Below are 21330 nucleotides of genomic sequence, written 5' to 3' on the forward strand. Positions count from 1 at the left end.
TCTCTCCCACCAGGTGGCAGCCAGCAACTTGTCTTCTACCCACCACAATCCTCTTCGTCCTGAAACAATCACCAGGCAGTTTATTACCAAACCCAACATTTATTGAGAACACAGAAAATCAGTTGGCAGAGGCCCAACTTCAATTCAGCGAACTGAGGCCTGGCTCAGCGGAGTGTGGCCGGCCCTGACGTCACACTCCCAGTGAGAAACCAGCTCTGGGAGGGGGGGTGTCGACCTTCCAGGCCTGACTGGGGTCTCTGACGGAGGAATGTCTGAAGGGCAGTGCCCCAGCCTGGATTGTAAGAGTCCTCAGGTGTTTATGGGGGGCAAGGAGCCGAGTTCAGGCAGCAGTTCCGGGTGGGGGTCCAGCCGAGCCAGGCGACTCTGCTCCAGGGCGATGGCCTCCGCCGAGTGCTTGCACTTCTCGGAGCCACACTGGCAGGTGAAATACTTGCTCTTGATGTCCCAGAACCGGTCGCCATAGTCAAACCTGGCGGAGGAATACAGGGACTCTCAACTCATGCATCCAGACACTCAGAACCCATCGCAAAGAATGCAGGGGGCCCTCTCTCTAGGAGGGATCGATTTCCTTCTACCCAAACGCTCCTCCAGATGGACTCCAGGTCCGCGAGGGGTCTGCTGACTCATGCTACCCCACAATATCATAAATGCAGGCTTCTGGCCTTCCAGCCCTCAACCACAATATCTTGAGGCTGTGTGCTGGAGGCAAGATGGAGCCCAGGGCTCCCAAGTACTTGGCCTTTCAGCTAAACTCTGCAACCCCCACCCCCCTCTGGGTTTTTGAGCAAGAGTTTCTCTATATGGGCCTGGCTGTCCAGGAACTCTCTACATGACCAGCTAGTCTTGAACTCAGACAGATCCCTCTACCCCTGCTTCCTAAGAAGTGGAATTAAAACCACGTGCTACCATATCTAGCCCCTCTAAGATTTCTGAGACCAGGGTCTTACTAAATTATCTAGGCTGACCTTAAACTGGAAGTTACCTCTGCATTAACCTCTTGGTGGGGCGTGATAGATGTCACACCAAGACAGGCTGGGCCTTTTCTTTTTAGACAGGGTCTGTAACCCAGACTCTGTAATCCTCCTGCCTCAGATGCCCGAGTGCTGTGATTAGGAGCGAATGCTACCACTCCTGTCTTATACCGTTTTAACAAGCCCCCTGGTCTCTGAACGCCGGGTGCCCTCAACCCTCAGGCCCCAGGATTTCTGGGGGCACCTCACCCCAGCTCCTCCCCAGTCCGGATGTCTCTGGAACTGAAGAAGGCAATGCGCGGAAACCTCAGGTCTTGGTGCAGCATGAAGACCCGGACAGGGATGATGTTGGGGTCACACAGGTGGTTGATGAAGCGGCTGATGTTGCCATAGTAACGGGCATCAATGCAGTAAACCTCTCCATCCTGAGGGTAGACAGCACTCTTAATACCCATCTCTACTCACCTGCGTGGCGAGCCCTGCAGCGACACCCAGTCCCTCTACCCAGGTTTCTGCTGGCTGGCGCCCCAGCTGGCTCCACAGCCAGCCTGTGGGAGCACAGGACACGACACGGGTGCTGCCTGCCCACCTTGTTGTCCAAATCGAAGAGGTAAGAGTCGTCTTCTCTCACGTCGGCCTCGGCATCAGAGATCAGCTCTCCAACATACCTATGGACAGAAACTACGGTTCTGAATCTGAGCAGGGCTCTAGGCCCCCTCTCTCCAATCTCGACCCCTGTAATCCTCTTCCGCTTCTCAGCTGCCATCATGGAGAGCCACCAGGTCACTCAGAGCCTAGGGAGCAGACACTGGCTGGGCCAGCCTAAGAGGGATGCAGGACATAGTTCAGCCACCAGGGGTCCCACTGTAGAGCCGGGACAGCAGGTGGGGCTCTGTGAGGAACAGAGACCCATGGCGGGAAGTGATAGGGTTGGCTGTGGTCTGGGGTTATCCATGCTGGCTGGGTGGAAAGACGCCAGACTTGGACACAGGGAAGTGTGTGCGCCACAACTATCCCACAGGTGGTGGGCCGTGTGCAGCTGACTCAGACGTGAGGATGCCAAATGGGGTGGGGGGAATAGGGTGACTGAGACACCCGGAGGGAGGCAGGAGCCAGGAGGGCAAGGGCAGCTGCTTGTTTGAGAAGTTGAGAGAACATGAAGGAAAGAAACTGGGTGGTCCTCAGATGGTGAAGAGGCTTCTCTGCTGTGCCAACCACAGGAGGGAGACCTTGGTGAGTCTAACGGCCAAAGGGAGGAAGTGGACAGGAAGTAGCTAGTCTCCACTTTATAGGTAAGAAAAATAAGGCTGGAGGAGGTTAAATCACACGGCCAAGGACACACCACGGAGCACAGCTCAGACCCAGGTCTGACTGCCGCTGGCAGAGAACAGGGAAAGTGTGTGAGGGACATGGGATGGTGACAAGGTCTGGGGTTCAGGACGCAGGCTTTGTCCTCTGTTGGGCAGGAGTCAGCAGAGGCCCCCACAGTGAACTTACTCGCAGATGAAGGTACCCTGGGGAATGGTCTGCAGGGCACGGACCCCCCAGCCCATCTTGGCTGTACGGTAGAGCTGCAGGCGCACCCTAGAGATGGAGAGGGAGTCATTCTGAGTGTGGGACACCTGGAGGGGCCCGGGGGATGGGAGGCGGAGGTGAGGCAGGGTGCCGGGGCGGGCGCCTCACTTGATGCCGCTCTGCACCACGCGGTTCTTGCAGCTTCTCCAGCAGGAGCATGCCTGGTTACACTCAAAGATCAGGGGGGGTTCGATCTTGTTAAACTCCTGAAGCAGCCGCCCGTCCTGGGGTGCGGAGGGAGGGGGACAGTGGTTTCTCTGTGGGGCCCGTCTCAGCTGCCCGGGACCCAGAGGACTCCACAGGAAACTCCACTCTGACCCCAGCCCAGGGCAGGGGAGGAAGAGCACAGAGAGTCTGCAGGCTAAGGTCAGAGACCAGGAAGTGTGCAGGCAGGCGGGCAGTAGTCAGAGTCCATTCGCATTCCCGGAGCAGAGGCCCGCGTCGTTCCTGGCAGGTCTCAGAACTTCCTGCCACACCCCGTGTCTCTTCCCCAACAGAGCAGGGTCCTGGGTCCAGGCTCCTCTGTGGGAGCAGCCAGACTTGGCCAGGTGAGGGACCAGGTGAGGAACACGCACCTTGTCATACCAGCAGCGGATGCTGAGCTGGCCACACAGACAGTTGGAGCTGGAGCAATCGTCCACACACGTGCAGTGCTGGGTGGGGCAGAATCAGTGTGAGTGGGGTTTACCCTGCTCCCTGCGGCCAATGCTTTCTCCCCCTCAGCCATGGGTCCATGTTTCACAACAGTGGAGGGTGACGGTCCCAGGGTGAAATTGGGTGGTCCCTTTCAGTCCCTGCTCGCTCAGCCAGGGGGCCCTTGACGGACACCTGCCCCATGCAATGCTGCTTAGTGTTACTGTAGGCATGCGGGGTGAGGGCCCTGCCTCACCTGCAGGTGAGTGATGTTCCGGTCAATGTTCATGGTTGACGTCTCGCAGTTCTCGGAGATGTACTTATAGTCCTCGGGGCAGGGCTCCCCATCTACTCCATTGACGCAGGGGATGGGCACATTCTCGTAGCCTCTAGCTACATCCCTGCAGGCGGGGCAGATAAGGCTAAGGGACGGCCAGAGTATTTCTGAGGGGTAGTGCTGGGGTTCCTCAGACATAAAAAAGAAGGGTGCCCAACAGGATAGGCACCAGCTGGTGTGGTGGCACCTTTAATCCCAGCACTCTGGAGGCAGAGGCAGGTGGGTCTCTGTGAGTTCAAGGCCAGCCTGGTCTACAGAGCGAGTTCTAGGACAGGCTGGAGCCTAGAGAAATTGTCTCAAAAAAATCAAACAAAAAACAAAACTAAAAAACAAACAAAATGATAGGTCCCAAAGAAAACAGTAATTTTAGAATAATAAGCGATAACTTGACCAAGTGCTAGCACTATAGGCACAGGCCAGCCATGCTGGCCTCAAACATGGAGTTAGCCTGCCTGAGCCTCCTGAGCACCATCCTGCTGTGAGTAGGTGTGCACCACCACACCCAGCCTGCACAGGGCACACCTGCTGTGATTAGGTGTGCACCACCACACCCAGCCTGCACAGGGCACACCTGCTGTGATTAGGTGTGCACCACCACACCAGCCTGCACAGGGCACACCTGCTGTGATTAGGTGTGCACCACCACACCCAGCCTGCACAGGGCACACCTGCTGTGATTAGGTGTGCACCACCACACCAGCCTGCACAGGGCACACCTGTTGTAATTAGGTGTGCACCACCACACCCAGCCTGCACAGGGCACACCTGCTGTGATTAGGTGTGCACCATCACACCCAGCCTGCACAGGGCACACCTGCTGTGATTAGGTGTGTCACCACACCAGCCTGCACAGGGCACACCTGCTGTGATTAGGTGTGCACCACCACACCAGCCTGCCCAGGGCACACCTGTTGTGATTAGGTGTGCACCACCACACCCAGCCTGCACAGGGCACACCTGCTGTGAGTAGGTGTGTCACCACACCCAGCCTGCACAGGGCACATCTGCTGTGATTAGGTGTGCACCACCACACCCAGCCTGTACAGGGCACACCTGCTGTGATTAGGTGTGCACCACCACACCAGCCTGCACAGGGCACACCTGTTGTGATTAGGTGTGCACCACACCAGCCTGCACAGGGCACACCTGCTGTGATTAGGTGTGCACCACCACACCCAGCCTGCACAGGGCACACCTGTGTCACAAGCTTAAGCATCTGTTCATCTGGGAAAAGTGTTTTTTTAATTGTTAAAAAGCTTGTTTTATATGTATTAATATTGCACCTGCATGTAAGTATGTGCACCGTGTGCATGCCTGGTGACCACAAAGGTCAGAAGACGGCATGGATCCTCTGGAACTGGAGTTACAGACGGTTCCAGTCACCATGTGGGGGCTGGGAATGGAACCAGGTCCTCTACAAGAGCAGCGGTGCTCTGAACCGCTTAGCTACCGCTCTAGTCCTTCTTTTATGTTTTTGGAGACAGGAGTCTCATACGGAGGTAGCCCTGGCTATCCTACAACTCAGAGACCCATCTGCCTCTGTCTTCCAAGTACTGCCATTAAAGGTCACCAGTCCTTTCTGGGTGTAGTGGCTCACACCTTTTAGCCCCAGTGCTTTGAGGCAGAAGCAGACGGATTTCTGAGTTTGAGGCCATTCTGGTCTACAGAGCGAGTCCCAGGACAGCTAGGGCCACACAGCGAGTCTTAAAGGTTCCCACTGTAGCGTCCTTCCACCTACTTTTTTGGAGTTGGGGGTCTCAGTATGTAGTTCCGGAACTCAGAGATCAGCTGCCTCTACCTCTCAAGTGGTGGGATTGAAGGCTTGTACCACACCTGGCTTGAAAATTTTTAGTTTAAACCTTATTGTGTGTGTGCGTGGGGGTGGGTGGGAATACAAACGATACAGCTTACATATGACGCTCAGAGCACAGCCTTCAGGAGGCGGTTCTCTCCCACAGTGGGTTCCGGGCACAGCAAGCGCTGTCGGCAGCTGAGCCACCTCAGACTGGTCGTGGCTGGGGCTTTTTTTCTTTTCCTTTCTCTTAAGCTTGAGTCTCATGCTACAAAGGCTGCTCTCCAACCTCCAGGCTTAAAAGGTAGGATCTTCCTGCCTCGGTGTGAGAATAGGAGGGGCTGCAGGTCATACCCTGCTACCCTATGAAAATCTTGGGTTTTTTGTTTGTCTTTTCCACGACAGGGTTTCTCTGTAGCCCTGGCTGTCCTAGAACTAACTCTACAGACCAGGCTGGCCTTCAACTCAAAGATCCAGTTGCCTCTGCCTCCTGAGTGCTGGGATTAAAGGTGTGTGCCACCACTGCCTGGTTTGAAATTCTTAACTTGGATGTCTGGCCTCAAACTCAATCCTCCTGCCTCAGCCACCTCCAGGGTTTGGAACACATGTCTTCTCTCTCAAATTTACCTTTTCCCTGTTTCTTTCTCTTTCTCTAAGTTAAGGTGGCCCTCACTGGCCTGGAACTCAGTATATAGACACAAACCAGGCTGCCTCAGATTCACAAAGACCTGAGTGCTGGGATTAAAGGTGTGAGCTGTGTGTGAGTGTGTCATGCTGCAGGTCTCTAAGTCATGGGACAACTTGAAGGAGCTGCTTTTCCCCATCTATCACGTGGGTCCAGGAACTGAAGTCGGTTTGTTAGGGTTGGCAGCAGGCTCCCTCCTCCTGAGGGTCTCACTGACAGAGCCCTTTATTGCCATCTGCCCCCTGGCAAGAGAGTTCTACCAATTCCTGGGACTTCCTGGGCCTTGGGAGGGTGCTGGGACTGGGACAAAGAGAGGCGGTGGTCGGTGGAGGCTGGCGGTGGCCGTCACAGATGCCAGGGCCACACTCACCGGCAGATGATCTTCTCGGTGCGGACAGCTCGGTTCCCTACCCCGAGTCGAAGCTTGCGATTGAGCTGCAGCGCGAACCACACATCAGAGCGCTCGGGGGTCAGGTCCCATGCCGTGTCCCCTTCCTTGTTCCGGAGCTCAGGGTTAGCTCCACGAGACAGGAACAACCTGAGGAATGGCAGAAAGACCATGCCTGGGTCAGAAACTGGGCAGCGGGCATGGGTGCCAGGGGCTGGGGAAGCTGGGCTTACAGAACACAGTCGTGGTAGCTCTCCCTGGCAGCGATGTGCAGGGGCGTGTCCCCATGGTAGTTGACAGCATGGAGGTCACACCGGGCGTTCAGGAGGACCTCGGCAATGGCGGCGCTGCCCGTGAAGGAGGCCCAGTGTAAGCAGATGTTCTCCTCCTGTGGGAGCAAGGGGCGGAGACGGCGCTGTAGTCATCTGAATCCCTGCACCACGGTCCCACAGCACCCGCCACCAGCCCTCTCAGCGCCCTAGAGTCCCTCACATTGTCAGTGAGGGTGACGTCAGCACCACGGGTCAGCAGCATCCGGATCACGTCAATGTGCTTGTGCTCGGCTGCCCAGATGATGGGCGTCCAGCCCCCACTGTCCTGAGGGAGGAGGAAAGACAGGAATGAGGGATGGGCGTCCAGCCCCCACTGTCCTGAGGGAGGGGAGGAAGACAGGAATGAGGGCCCAGCCTTGCTGGCTAGAGGACATGAACTCAGGAGGGAGCACTTCCTTGGGGACAGCCAAAGGCAGGAGATGGAGTAGCGCAGAAGCGTGCTCTCCTCACACATTCACAGGGACGCTCACTCAACACTTTCAGGGACAAAGGGGGGGAACTCAGAGTTTCTTGAGGCAAAGACAGGAGAAGGGAACCAATACAGACAATGGGAGGCAGTAGGAGGGGGTCAGCAGTCAGATGGAGGAGGAGGGAGGGGTCAGCAGTCAGATGGAGGAGGAGGAGGAGGAGGGAGGGGTCAGCAGTCAGATGGAGGAGGAGGAGGAGGGAGGGGTAAGCAGTCAGATGGAGGAGGAAGAGGAGGGGTCAGCAGTCAGATGGAGGAGGAGGAGGAGGAGGGAGGGGTCAGCAGTCAGATGGAGGAGGAAGAGGAGGGGTCAGCAGTCAGATGGAGGAGGAGGAGGAGGAGGGAGGGGTCAGCAGTCAGATGGAGGAGGAGGAGGGAAGAGGGGGTCAGCAGTCAGATGGAGGAGGAAGGAGGGGTCAGCAGTCAGATGGAGGAGGAAGGAGGGGTCAGCAGTCAGATGGAGGAGGAGGAGGAGGAGGAGGGAGGGGTCAGCAGTCAGATGGAGGAGGAGGAGGGAAGAGGGGGTCAGCAGTCAGATGGAGGAGGAGGAGGGAAGAGGGGGTCAGCAGTCAGATGGAGGAGGAGGGAGGGGTCAGCAGTCAGATGGAGGAGGAAGAGGAGGGGTCAGCAGTCAGATGGAGGAGGAAGAAGGGGTCAACAGTCAGATGGAGGAGGAGGAAGAGGGAGGGGTCAGCAGTCAGATGGAGGAGGAGGAGGGAAGAGGGGGTCAGCAGTCAGATGGAGGAGGAGGAGGGAAGAGGGGGTCAGCAGTCAGATGGAGGAGGAAGAAGGGGTCAACAATCAGATGGAGGAGGAGGAGGGAGGGGTCAGCAGTCAGATGGAGGAGGAAGAGGAGGGGTCAGCAGTCAGATGGAGGAGGAGGAGGGAAGAGGGGGTCAGCAGTCAGATGGAGGAGGAGGAGGGAAGAGGGGGTCAGCAGTCAGATGGAGGAGGAAGAAGGGGTCAACAATCAGATGGAGGAGGAGGAGGGAAGAGGGGGTCAGCAGTCAGATGGAGGAGGAGGAGGGAAGAGGGGGTCAGCAGTCAGATGGAGGAGGAAGAAGGGGTCAACAATCAGATGGAGGAGGAGGAGGGAGGGGTCAGCAGTCAGATGGAGGAGGAAGAAGGGGTCAGCAGTCAGATGGAGGAGGAAGAGGGAGGGGTCAGCAGTCAGATGGAGGAGGAAGAAGGGGTCAGCAGTCAGATGGAGGAGGAAGAGGGGGTCAGCAGTCAGATGGAGGAGGAAGAGGAGGAGGGAAGAGGGGGTCAGCAGTCAGATGGAGGAGGAGGAGGAGGAGGGAAGAGGGGGTCAGCAGTCAGATGGAGGAGGAGGGAGGGGTCAGCAGTCAGATGGAGGAGGAAGAGGAGGGGTCAGCAGTCAGATGGAGGAGGAAGAAGGGGTCAGCAGTCAGATGGAGGAGGAAGAGGGAGGGGTCAGCAGTCAGATGGAGGAGGAAGAGGAGGGGTCAGCAGTCAGATGGAGGAGGAAGAGGAGGGGTCAGTAGTCAGATGGAGGAGGAAGAAGGGGTCAACAATCAGATGGAGGAGGAGGAGGGAGGGGTCAGCAGTCAGATGGAGGAGGAAGAGGAGGGGTCAGCAGTCAGATGGAGGAGGAAGAAGGGGTCAGCAGTCAGATGGAGGAGGAGGATGAGGGAGAGGTCAGCAGTCAGATGGAGGAGGAAGAGGAAGGGTCAGCAGTCAGATGGAGGAGGAGGAGGAGGAGGGAGGGGTCAGCAGTCAGATGGAGGAGGAGGAGGAGGAGGAAGGAGGGGTCAGCAGTCAGATGGAGGAGGAAGAGGGGGTCAGCAGTCAGATGGAGGAGGAACAGGGAGGAGGGCATCAGCAGTCAGATGGAGGAGGGAGGGGTCAGCAGTCAGATGGAGGAGGAAGAGGGGGTCAGCAGTCAGATGGAGGAGGAGGGAAGAGGGGGTCAGCAGTCAGATGGAGGAGGAAGGAGGGGGTCAGCAGTCAGACGGAGGAGGAGGGAAGAGGGAGTCAGCAGTCAGATGGAGGAGGAGGGAAGAGGGGGTCAGCAGTCAGATGGAGGAGGAGGGAAGAGGGGGTCAGCAGTCAGATGGAGGAGGAGGGAAGAGGGGGTCAGCAGTCAGATGGAGGAGGAGGGAGGGGTCAGCAGTCAGATGGAGGAGGAGGGAAGAGGGGGTCAGCAGTCAGATGGAGGAGGAGGGAAGAGGGGGTCAGCAGTCAGATGGAGGAGGAGGGAAGAGGGGGTCAGCAGTCAGATGGAGGAGGAGGAAGGGGTCAACAGTCAGATGGAGGGCAGCCAGGCTGCTGACCTGCGCGTTGACGTCCACCTGCCCTGTGCTCAGCAGCAGGCTGACCATCTCCAAGTTCCCAATTTTGGCTGCATGGTGGAGACAGGTGGAGCCATCCTCTTCCTGAGGGAGACATGAGCCAGTGAGCCCTCGGGCGGGCACCCACACCAGTCTTCCCCCCCACTGGCTGCCCTCCAGCCCGGCTACCTTGCTGTAGACGCAGCCCCCCAGCTGCACCATGTACCGCGCCACCTCCAAGTGGTTGTTCACCACGGCCTCCATCAGCGGGGTGCGCTGCTGCTTGTCCACGGCGTTGATGTTGGCTCCTGCCTGCAGAGAGGGCACGAGGGCTGGCACCAGGGAGGGGTGCTGGGGAGGGGAAGATAGCTGGACAGGGCAGGGGGCACCATGACTCACCTGCAGCAGCACGTGACAGATCTCCACGGACCCCTTCTGTGCAGCCGCATGCAGGGGCGTGCGCTTGCTCTGCTGGTCGCTCTGGAAGTTGGGGTCCAGGTTGTCAACTGCAGGGAGAGGGGACGACGGTAAGTGAAGGGGTGAGGCGGTGCTGCCTCCAGGAGACGAGGGTAAGTGAAGGGGGGCAGCACTGCCTCCAGGCAGGCTCCCAGGATCAGGACTGCCCCCCCCCCCCCCCCCCCCCGCACTGGAGGAGGCACTCAGCCTCCCTATGGAAAAGCCTGCGGGAGCTATGCACACGAGCACCCAACAGTGCTCCGCACCACGTGGCTTCCCGAGGACTCACGCAGCATGAGGATGACCTTCTGCAGTTCTCCCTGCTTCACCGACAGGTACAGCTGCCTCGGGTGGAAACGAAGCTTCTTCCGCCTGCCGGGGGGTGGTGGGGGAGAAGGTGGGCTGTTCAGACATGAGCGCCACCCGCAGCACCCGCTTCTCTGGCCCCGTACTGACCGACACCCTGGAACAGCACCGACTCACCTTTCTGACTCCTGGATGACCAAGGCCTTCTCCAGGGCTTCCCGGCCCGGCCCTGGGGGCAGACCCACAGCTGAGAGGCAGCCCCCGTTAGGCAGGGTTAGCGAAGGCCCCGAGCTGTCGATGGTGTCGGTCAGGGGGTCACAGGGTGGGCGCCGGGGCTCTCCGTGCCCTCGCATTCGGGCACTGTGGGAGAAGGTTCTAAGTCTGGGGGCAGGGCAGATGGAATGGGAGACAGGGCAGGAGGGCGAGGGAGGGAGGCCAATACCTGGGTTGGGAGGTATCTGCTCGCCCTGGGGCATCCTGTGCCAGGGGCAGCGGGGCAGGAGCTGCAGTGCCGGCTGGAGGGGTTCCCCCATCGCCCCGGGGAATGGTCACCTCCTGGGCCTCTGAAGCATCCTCTCCACAGTGGGGGCAGAAGACCATCCCATTGAGCTGGGACACACAGGCCTTATGGAAGCGGTGGGTTACTCGGAAATCAGGGTGGCATTCCAGGAAGGTACCCTGAGGAACAGGGAGAAGGCAGTGAGTCTCTGAGCTCTCTCCCCATCAGGCCACCCGCCCACCCCAGTGGTCACTCACTGCTGTGCAGAAGTAGCCACAGCCTGGGCAGCAATGGTGCTTGACCATTCGGGCTCGATGGGCCTCACAGAGTACCATCAGGGCCACTCGGCTAGAGGGCCGCATAGTCTCCCGCTTGAGGATGGCGGCGTTGCAACCCAACAGCTGCGGGGGAAGGAGGGGGAGGGCATTACAATGAGGCCAGTGCCAGAGCTGGCTCTCCTCACGCCTGCTGCCCCGTCCAGCCAGCACCCCAGCCCACCTCTCCGTCCACACTTTCGGTGGCCATGCACTTGTGCCCCGCTCTCTCACTGATGCGGTCTATCTTGGGCGCCTCCATGCGGCAGCTGCAGAGGGGCAGCTCCTCGAACCCGCGCTCTGTCTCCAGGGAAGACGTGTCATTGGACACCCCTTGGACAGGAAGAAACGGAGGCGATGAAGGCCTGGCCCCTCACCCACTAGAAGGGTTCCCTCCTTCCCACCCAGCCGCCCCTTCACATTCTAGAACCCTAAAGCCTGGAATGGATACCCCAGCTCTGGAAGGATTTCCCTCCACCCCCGTGGGCACCCCTAGTGGCTCCCTGCCCCGGCAGTTGGCAATTAATTACCAGCGTGGTTGGGGGAGAGGGTCCCCTCGCTGGGCAGCTCCAGGGACCCCAGAGGGACCTCCATGTACTCACTGGGCCCTGAGGAGCCCACACCATTCACTCCTGACACAGAGACAGAGAGAGTGAGAGTGGGGGCTCACGGGGCCTGGGCACGTACGCACATGCGGCGGACACGGTGAACATGCACGAGCATCCGGAGGAGAGAAGAGCGGAGGAGCCCTCTCACCTCTTGGCTCCTTGGCCCTCGGAGGCTCTCGCTTCCGCCTTTTCCTCGACGGCTTCACCCAGGGGCTGTCTTTTCGCCATTTCTTCTTGGCCTTGCGCCGGCCACTAGAGCCACTCTGTGGAAGAGGAAGACTCGGGAGTCTACTCCAGCTCCCAACAGCTCTCTGCTCCTCCAGGGAGGCCAGTCTCTGCTCTTACCCTGTCTGACTGATTGCCTGACTCCTCGTCTTCCTCCTCTTCCTCCTCCTCCTCTTCCTCTTCCTCCTCCTCTTCTTCCTCTTCTTCTTCCTCCTCCTCCTCTTCACTCAATTGTTCAGCTAGAGCTTCAACTTCAGACTGAAAGAGAGAGAAACCAGGCTGGGAGAACAGCAAACTGCAGCTATCTCCGTGGAGAGCAAGACACAGGGAATCCTAAGGCCCCATCATCACCACCGCACGGCCGGGTAAGGTTGCTGGAGGTGGTGGATGTGGGCAGGAGGCAGATCGGGTTGGATAAAGACAGGTACATAACACTTCACGGCAGTGAAAAGGGCCGGTTTTGTGAAACACACAAATAGACATGACAACCCATGGCGACAAAACTGCTATCTAAAAAGCTAACGAGTTATTCTCTAACAAAGAGGTCAGGCTGCCATCACCGGGAACCACAGGCCCATTGGCAATGTTTTCTTTTAGTTTCTTTGGAGACAGGGTCTCACTGGGTAGTCCTGATTGCCCTGGAACTCAGAGATCCAACCACCGCTGCCTCTGGAGTATGTCAACATTTAAGAGTAAGAGAAATGACCAAACGTCCAATGACAAGTGATGGGAAAGAGCGCTGGCATCTACTTACAAATTTTCTAGCCAAAAAAACAAAAACAAAAAGAAAGAACAAAAGAACGCTCCAGACATAGCAGCATACACCTGTGGGACAAGCACGTGGGACAGAGCTCGGGGGCTTAGCAGTTAAGAGCACTGTTGCTCTGGCCAAGGACCTGGGTTCAGTTCCAGCACCCAACCGGTGGCTCACAACAGTCTGTGACTCTGGTCCCAGGGCATCCAAAGCTCTTCCAACTTCAAGGGCATCAGTCATGCACACGGCACAGCACTTATGCAGGGAAAACACTCGTACACATTAAAACAACAAAACCCCCAGAGGCGCAGGATTATCCCTGGCTACATAGCAAGTTTGAGTCCAGCCTGGGGTACGCGAGATTGCATCTTGAGACAAACAGCATTGAGGAACTTGAGGGAATCAGCATCTAGAACTGTGAACAGCTTAATCATTCACAAGCAGAAAGGCCAAAGGCATTCGGCCCTCACTGAGCCAGGTGAAGTCCTGTAAAACTCACTTGCTTTCACCAGGTAATCGCTGAGAAAAACGGTTTTATAAGTGTTTTACAAGCTCCTGTCATCCTAGCACTGGGGATAGGGTGGGGCGGCAGACAGGAGGAACTAAGTTAAAGGCCAGCCTAAGATACAAACTGAAACCTTCTCAACCGCCCCCAAGTGGGGGGGAAGCACCCCTTTAATCCCAGCACTCCAAGCAGAGGCAGAAAAAGACAGAAGGACCTCTGGTCATTTTGAGGCCAAATAGGGGTACATACTGGGACCCTGTCTCAAAATGAAAGACAAGGGCTGGAGAGATGGCTCAGAGGTTAAGGACACTGACTGTTCTTCCAGAGGTCCTGAGTTCAATTCCCAGCAACCACATGGTGGCTCACAACCATCTAAAATGAGATCTGGTGCCCTCTTCTGGCATGCAGGCATACATGGAGGCAGAACACTGTATTGTATATGTAATAAATAAAATCTTAAAAAAAAAAAAAGAAAGACAAAACCGGTGATACAGCCTATACCAGTTATGCAGGAGGCTGAAGCAGGAGGATTACAACGAGTAAATTCAAGGCCAGTCCTGGTTGCCCTAGCAAAGAACCTGATATCCAATCACCTAAAAAGCAGCCTGGAGCTTGCTCACCCTGTGAAGCCCCAAGTTGAATCCCAAATTTGGCAAAACTAAAACATAGGCCTCTTTAGAGCTGCCAAGAGGGGTCTCGTCTACACGAACGTGACACTGAGACTCTCTTGCCGAGTTGTGTGTACGAGGGGGGCAGCGGCTGTGTGCTGGGGTCCACTGCAGCTGGGCTCACCGCTCCCTTCCGTGTTCAGTGGAAAGTTTCCACAGCAAAGTGGCAAATAAATAAAAAATGAACACAAAACTCAGGAGGCAGAGGCAGGGGAATCTCGGAGTTCAGGGCCAGCCTGGTCTACACAGTGAATTCCAGGACAGCCAGGGCTACACAGAGAAACTCGTCCTGAAAAACCAAAGAGCTATATAAAACGTAAAAGAGGAAGTGGAGATACTTCAGCGGGTAAAGAGATTGCAGCTCCGGTGTCCGATCCGAACAGGATCCCCAGACTTCAGAGAGAAAAGCCAAGTGCTCCCACCTTGGTGACATAGACCCCTGACTTCAACCTCAAACACTGGGGACATAATCTAAAACCGGAGACCCACATACTAAGAGAGATAAAATCCAGCTGGGTGTGGTGGCGCACGCCTTTAATCCCAACACCCAAGGAGGCAGAGGCAGACAGATCTCTGTGAGTTCAAGGGCAGCCTGGTCTACAGAGTTGAGTTTCAGGACAACCAGAGATACAGAGAAACCCTGTCACTAAAAAAAAAAAAAACCAAAGGGGGAAAAAAGAGAGAGAGAAAAAAATCCCCAGGGCCTACGTGGAGCAGAGAACCACGCCCCTCAGGATGTCCTCTTCCATCCCAACACTGAGGAGGCAGAGGCAGGCAGACTGCTAGAGCTGGACGTTAGCTGGGTTTCCAGGCCAGCAGGGGCTACATGGTGAGACCCTGTCAAACAAACAAAACCAACCAAAACAAAAAAAGCACCACCAAAATGATCAATAAGTAAGCCGAAAGGAAACAAAAGAGCCTCCAGAGTACAGGGAGGTCGTGATGGTCAGAGGGGTAGAACTGGGATGGGGGTGGGATGCGAGAAATGGCTGCAGACCACACAGTGGAGGACGGGCGGGAAGGCGGAGGGAAGGCGGAGGGAAGCTGGAGGGCCAGCCGGGCCAGCACACCTTGCTGTCTGAATCCACTCGCTCATCCACGGAGTAAGAGTCATAGTAGAGGCTGAAGTCGTCACCCACCACTGTCTCCCATTCCTCCAGCGGCCTGGGCTCTCCTTTCTCCAGGGTCACATCTCCTGAGCCCCGGGCAAAGTCCTCCGACTAGAGAAAGAAGACAAAGTCTGAGGCTGCTGCCCTGCCCCCGACGCCCACCCCCACCCCCAGGCCTTCCTCTCCAGCTTACCAGGCTGCCAGAGTTCAGCTTCCTCCTTTTGGCCACATCTGGAAAGACAGAAAAGCGAGGACAGAACTCGTAACCCCTGGGACAGAATACTGCAAGCCACAGGGAGTGCGTACAGAGAGGTATAGGGGTGACTAACCTGGGGTCACCTTCCCCAGAGAGTGCATGTCGTCACTCATGCGGAAATGTTGTACTTCAGGGGGCCGCTTCTCAGGGACAGGGGGCTGGAGCAGGAAGGACAACTTTCAGTCAGATTATTTATTACTCACCCTTAAAAAGGAAACCTGGGGCCGGGCAGTGGTGTTGCACGCCTTTAATCCCAGCGGATCTCTGCGAGCTTGAGGCCAGCCTGGTCTACAAGAGCTAGTTCCAGGACAGGCTCCAAAGCTACAGAAAGACCCTGTCTCAAAAAATCAAAAAAAAAAAAAAAAAAAAAAAAAAAAGGAAACCTGGGGGCCTGGTGTGGTGGTTCACAGTCGCACCTTCAGCCCCAACACTTTGGGAGGCAGAGGCACTCTGGGAATTCCAGGCCAACATGGCCTACCTAGCAAGTTCCAGGCCAGTCAGAGCCTCAAAAACAAGCAAAACACCAAACTACAACAAAAAGGAAAGAAATGTGGACACACACAGACTGGAGAAAACTTGAGGACACTATGCTAATGAAATAAGCGCTGTACACCACTCTGCCTCCATCGGCCTGGAGCTCAGGGGGAGTCGCCCCATGTGGCGGGCCTACCTCAACTATGCCACCTGAAGCCAGCCAGACTGTTCAGCAGCTAGTGGTGCCGACCGCCAAGCCTGGTGGACTGAATCCAATCCTTGAGACCCCAGATGGTGAGGAGGGAGAAATGACTCCCAAAGTTTCCTTTTAGCAGGGCGATGGTGGCGCACGCCTTTAATCCCAGCGGATCTCTGTGAGTTCGAGATCAGCCTGGTCTACAGAGCTAGTTCCAGGACAGGCTCCAAAGCCACAGAGAAACCCTGTCTCAAAAACCAAAAAAAAAAAAAAAAAACTTCTTTTTCTTTTTTTTTTTTTAAAGACAGGCGTCACATGTCACTGGGTAGCTGGCCCTAGCTGCCCTGGACCTTACTGTGTGGATCAGATTGTCCCAAAGCTCACTGAGATCCTCCTGATTCTACCTCCCAAATGCTGGGATTAAAAGTATGTATGACTGGGGGCCTGGAGAGATGGCTCAGTGGTTAAGAGCACTGGCTGCTCTTCCAGAGGTCCTGAGTTCAATTCCCAGCACCCACATGGTGGCTCACAACCATCTGTAATGAGATCTGGAGCCCTTTTCTGCCTGCAGGCATAGCATACATGCAGACAGAACACTGTATACATAATAAATATTTTTTAAAAAAAGTATGTATGACCGCTGCCTGCTAAAATTATTAATGAAAAAAATCAGCAGGTTGATATAGGAAGAAAATGTGAACAGAAACCCAGAGGTCTCCAACGTGGAGCCAAAATATTATTTTTTACTCATTTTCACGTTTCTGAGAGTTTCGGCGCTCCCTGTGTGCAGGAGCCTTTGAAGGCTAGAAGGCAGCATTCGAGCCCCTGAAGCTGAAGTTACAGGTGGCTGTGCGCTGCCAGGTGACGCTGGGATCTGAGCCAGAGTCCTGGGCAAGAACAGCTCTAGTGCTCTCAACCATTGGCAGCTCTCTAGCGGCAGAGCAACAACACCAAAAACAAAAAGAAATAAGTAAAGACGACACTGTGGCTCAGTGGGCAGGGGGCTTGATGAGCAAACCCTACAGCTTCAGGCTGATTCCTGGGTCCCATGGAAAAGTGAAGAGACCAGGCTCCACAGAGATGCCCTCTGTCCTCCACCCCCCCACCATGCACATACGTGAAAGCTGTGTCTACACCCAAACAATCTTAAGGACTACTGACGTAGTACTCACGTTAACTAATCACCTACAGTGGACCTAAACTACAAGGAAGATGTGTGTAAGTCATATGCAAATATCGAGATCTACTTGGCCTCTTCCCCGACTGCGCTCATAATTTTATATGAGGGGCCCCCGAGCAACATGGACTTCCCGTACCAGAGAAGAACAATGACAGCCTGATGAGGTCATTGCTTTCTCAGAAACAGAAGACGGGGTGGGAGAGGTGGCTCAGGGGTGAGGCGCACTTGCTGTTCTTGTGGAGGACCTGGGTTCAGTTCCTAGCAACCGCATACGGCTCACAACGGCTTCAGACTCCAGCTCCAGGGAATCCACTGCCCTCTTCTAGCCTCGGAGGGCACCCGGCACACAAGGCAGGTAAAATACCCACATACATAAAAATAACGCAGTTTGCTGGGCGGTGGTGGCGCACGCCTTTAATCCCAGCACTCGGGAGGCAGAGGCAGGCGGAGCTCTGTGAGTTCTAGGCCAGCCTGGTCTAGAAGAGATAGTTCCAGGACAGGAACCAAAAGCTACAGAGAAACCCTGTCTCGAAAATCAAAAAAAAAAAAAAAAAAGGTAGTTTTAAAAAAATTACACCAAAACACCTGGGTGGGGTGGTTCGGGACTAAACCTTGCAATCACAGCAAGTCCAGGCAGCCTATGTTACATAAGACCACCTCAAAGGCAAAAATAAAATAAAATAATAAATAAAAGCAGGTTGGGGGCATACACCTGCAGCCCCAGACTTGGAGACAGAGCAAGCTGGATATGTGAGTTAAAGGCCAGTTTGATCTCTACAGTAAGTGCAAGGCCAGCCAGGGCAATATAGTTGAGATCCTGTTATACTTTTACACTTAAATACACACACACACACACACACATATATAAATAAAAGTACACACATACACACATATATATAAATAAAAATACACACACATATATAAATAAAAATAAACAACCACCTCCAACAACAATAAAACCTTCCAAAACAACAACAAAGCAAGACCCAACCTAGGGTACACAAACCACACCTAGACAGGAGGAGCCCTATAAACCTTGATAGTCCGATTCTGGGCTCTGGCCACTCCCACTGTCAGACGTGTGGCCTACCCAGGGGAGGGGTCCCAGTAAAAACTTCAGGCCCTGTAAGAGTGGTCTCAAAGACTGGGAAAAGCTCCCCAAGGACTTATCAGAGGTAGAAGGGAGGGAAGGCTGAGCCCGCAGAGTCGTTTTGGCAAGAGTAATTAGGACAATAACTATATAATTAACTCTGCATCTGTCAGTCTCCTCTCCGGCCGCCCCTCCCCCAAGAACACAAACTCCAGGAAGCCAGCAATTACTCCGGTCACAGATGAAGCCCGGCCCAACATCTGACACTTGGTAGCCTATTGGTAAATTCGAAAAAAAATCTGAATACAGGAGGCCCAAGGCTAAATCCCGGAAGGAGACGAAAAAAAAACCCAACAACAAAAACAAAGCCCAAAAAAAGCCCATCCAGAGATTCCCCATTTTCTCCACCCAACCTCCACAATCTCAATCTCACCTGTCCGTTGCCAGGCTTGGACATGGTTTTCCGGGCTCGGTGCACTTTGGGCTGCCCCTCCTGGCCGGCGGTTGTTGCCGGAGGGGGTTCAGGCCCAGCAGCTGCAGTTCCCTGGGCCCCGGGCATGCTCAACAGCCTCATGGCCAGACTCTGGACCGAGGGGGGCGACTTTCCGGCCCCAGTCATTGACATTTTAGCCCGACTGGGACAGGCACCCCCCTTGCTGGGGGAAGAGGGGAATGACTTTGTGGCGTGGCCTAGAAGAGAGGCAGGCAGGCAGGGGGTGCAGGGTAAGCAAGCGGCCAGAAGGTCCTTTTCCACCCCCCTCTCCCTCTCGCCCCAGCCGCTCACCCAGCAGGACTCGGCCCCCATCTCCCTCCAGGCTCTCGGGTTCATCCCCGATGAGTGGCGTGGCCCCCACTGGGGTGTCAACCCCCTCATCGCCGACGGTGACAGTGACAGAGGCCGGAGAGGGGGGGCCTGCAGGCTCCAGGGAGTCGGGGTCGGCCTTGGGAAGGGTCTCTTCGCTACGAGGGGTGTCCCCCAAAGAGCCATGCACTGTCGGAGGGGGGGGGGAGAAAAGGAAAAGTTCAGGGCCTGAGGCTCCGGGATCCCGGGTTGGGGGTGGGGAGGGTGGCGGTCCGGCTGGGCCTGCTCCGGCCGCACTCACCTCTCTCGGACGTCCCTCTGGGCTCCTTCTCCAGCAGCAGCGCCCCCATCTCAGCGGGGGCCTCCCCCTGGGAGGGGAGACAAGGAACCGGAGGGCCCGTCAGCCCGGCAGGCAGCTGCGGGGCCCAGGACGCCTGGGCCCGGGGCAGCGAGAGCAGGCTCCGGGGCCTACCTCGCCCTCGGTGGGCGCCCCCCCGACCGCGGCCGCGGCCGCCCGTGGGGGTCGCACGCCCCCGCCCCCGGGCCCGCATCAGCCCCCTCCCTCTCGGCAGACCCCGCATCTCTGGGGCCGGCAGCAGAGGAGGGGGAGGGGGCGGGGCCTCCGCGCCCCGGCCCCGCCCCCTCCTCCCGGCTGCACGCGCCGCTCCCCCTTTGTCCCCCAGGCCGCGGGGACCCCGGCCACCAACCCCTGCAACGCCCGCTGCGCCCCAGCCCGGCGGACGGCCCCTCGCGCCCCTCGCGCGTGCTCCCGGGGTCGCGGCGCCCACCGCCCACGCAGGGGCCGCGGGCGGCGGCACGCGCGACTCGGCGCCCACTCCCCCCACCTCCCACCCCCTGGTCCCCTCATCCGCCCCCGGTGTTGGGCCCCCGGTCTGCTGCAAGTTCGGCTCGGGCCCCCCGGCCCCGTTGCACCCCCGGAGCATTGCACGAGTGCGCGCTTCCCCCGGGCGCGCGCGCGGGCATGCACCCGCCTCTCCCCCTCCCCTTCCGCACCTCGGCGGCCGCCGCCGCAGCAGCTCCCGCCGCCGCCGCCATCGCCGCTTGCGCGGGGGGCCGAGCCGGCGCGCGGCCGCCCCGGGTCACGTGGACAAGGAGGGAGGGCGACAAGACGCCTTAAAGGAGCCGCTGCGGGCCTTTTGGCCATTTTTGCCCCCCGGAGTGGCCTCGGAGGTCCAGAACTAGGGGCTGCGGGGCAGAGGGCCTTCATTCCTAGGCTCAGCTCTGCGGGGAAGAAGGGCGAGGCGCGTCTGGGCTGTGGCTTCCCTGTCTCCGCCCGGTTTTGCTAACACGTGAAGCCTGAGCCTCTGCAGCTGCTGCGCGTGTAGCTTTCTGGTTCTGAGCCATCCGACTGAAGGCTGCGCCTAGTGCACGAGAAGGGGCGACAGGCTCGTGGAAGGTACCCTTCCTTCTGGATCAGCGTCCTGAAAGGCGAGGGCCAAATGTCTTGTGTGTGTGCCAGGCGAGTTACGCCACGACGTGAACGAGATGCCAACTGAAGGCAGCAGCGGCCTCAAGGGTGACTATGACCTATGGACAGTTACCATTTCTGCCAAACGTTTTGCAGCCGGGCGTCATGGTCCAGCCGACAGTTTAGGAGAGAACGGTACACACATTAAAGTGCACGGCCCTGACAACACTGATCAGGGCAGCATCCCCTCAGGCATTACGTCCTGGCCAAAGTGTGAAAATACCTGTACGGCTTCACAGACATTACTGGACAGGCAGGTAGTTGTTATTGGGCCCGAGGCCAATTCAAAGTCTTATGGGAACTGTAGTTCTCTTTGGATAAGAACTTTTCAGAGCTTTCTGGGAATTGTAGTCTTCTAGGCATTCGAAGCTAAGTTTAGCCGATTTTTCAGCTTTCCTTAAAACACGAACTTTCTGCCACAGACAGACGTGTTCAGACACTGATGCCTGCCTGTCATCTCAGTGGGTACACTGGCACCTGTGGTTCATGCCTGGCACTGGTACCAAACCACACAGAGGTTATGCCCTCACTAGGTGTTAAGGCTGCCCAACTGGAGGAGGGCGTGTTCCTGACCAGAGGAGCTCAATGGCATGTCCCTACTCCCCGCTTGAGGCTGGTCTACTTTTGGCACAGGGCTGCAGTCGTTAGCTCTGGGAGAGGCTGTCTATGGTGGGTAGTCATACACATGCAGTTGCCAGAACATAAAGAAAAAAGTTTTGTTTTTTATTTTATGGAAAAACAAAGAAAAACTAAAACCCCGAACTCCAGAAAAAATCCTAAAAAATACGTTTTCTTAAAAAATACTGTATAAGTCTCTACTCCTCTCCCTCCCCCCATCAGCCTTCCTCCTGTCCTTTTTCCTAAGTGCCCTGCCCCCCCGCCCCTCCACTAGTCACTGTCCTTGCTAT

The 21330-nt window shown here is 56.6% G+C and overlaps 1 protein-coding gene across 7 annotated transcripts; it reads right to left on the minus strand.

The window, feature by feature from the left end:
* Positions 1-79: 79 nt before the first annotated feature.
* Ehmt2 (euchromatic histone lysine methyltransferase 2) lies at positions 80-20030 on the minus strand. 7 transcript variants are annotated; one of them, XM_075979454.1, is made up of 28 exons: positions 19948-20030; positions 19235-19301; positions 18916-19122; positions 18565-18821; positions 15265-15349; positions 15129-15166; positions 14897-15046; positions 12020-12157; positions 11823-11937; positions 11597-11698; positions 11251-11399; positions 11010-11153; positions 10696-10931; positions 10431-10613; positions 10237-10319; positions 9891-9997; positions 9681-9803; positions 9495-9596; positions 6895-6999; positions 6636-6790; positions 6385-6552; positions 3457-3601; positions 3143-3220; positions 2676-2791; positions 2490-2576; positions 1582-1660; positions 1242-1417; positions 80-490 (listed from the first exon to the last, which is right to left on the minus strand). In XM_075979454.1, the coding sequence occupies exons 1-28, from the start codon at positions 19987-19989 to the stop codon at positions 310-312; spliced, it is 3618 nt and encodes a 1205-aa protein (XP_075835569.1). In that variant the 5' UTR covers positions 19990-20030; the 3' UTR covers positions 80-309. The 7 variants fall into 7 exon arrangements, with proteins under 7 accessions (XP_075835569.1, XP_075835568.1, XP_075835570.1 ...); XM_075979453.1 differs by having other exon boundaries at positions 10237-10349; XM_075979455.1 differs by lacking the exon at positions 11597-11698.
* Positions 20031-21330: the final 1300 nt, after the last annotated feature.

The sequence above is a fragment of the Microtus pennsylvanicus genome, chromosome 7, assembly GCF_037038515.1.
Source record: "Microtus pennsylvanicus isolate mMicPen1 chromosome 7, mMicPen1.hap1, whole genome shotgun sequence".
Taxonomy (NCBI): domain Eukaryota; kingdom Metazoa; phylum Chordata; class Mammalia; order Rodentia; family Cricetidae; genus Microtus; species Microtus pennsylvanicus.

Coding starts and splice junctions, on each gene's coding strand:
- Ehmt2 (XM_075979449.1), bottom strand. CDS start 19,877: ATGCTCCGGGGGTGCAACGGGGCCGGGGGGCCCGAGCCGAACTTGCAG. Junction 15,350..18,564: donor CCAAGCCTGGCAACGGACAG/GTGAGATTGAGA, acceptor TTCCTGCTCCAG/CCCCCTGTCCCTGAGAAGCG. Junction 10,614..10,695: donor GCAGATACCTCCCAACCCAG/GTATTGGCCTCC, acceptor CTTCTCCCACAG/TGCCCGAATGCGAGGGCACG.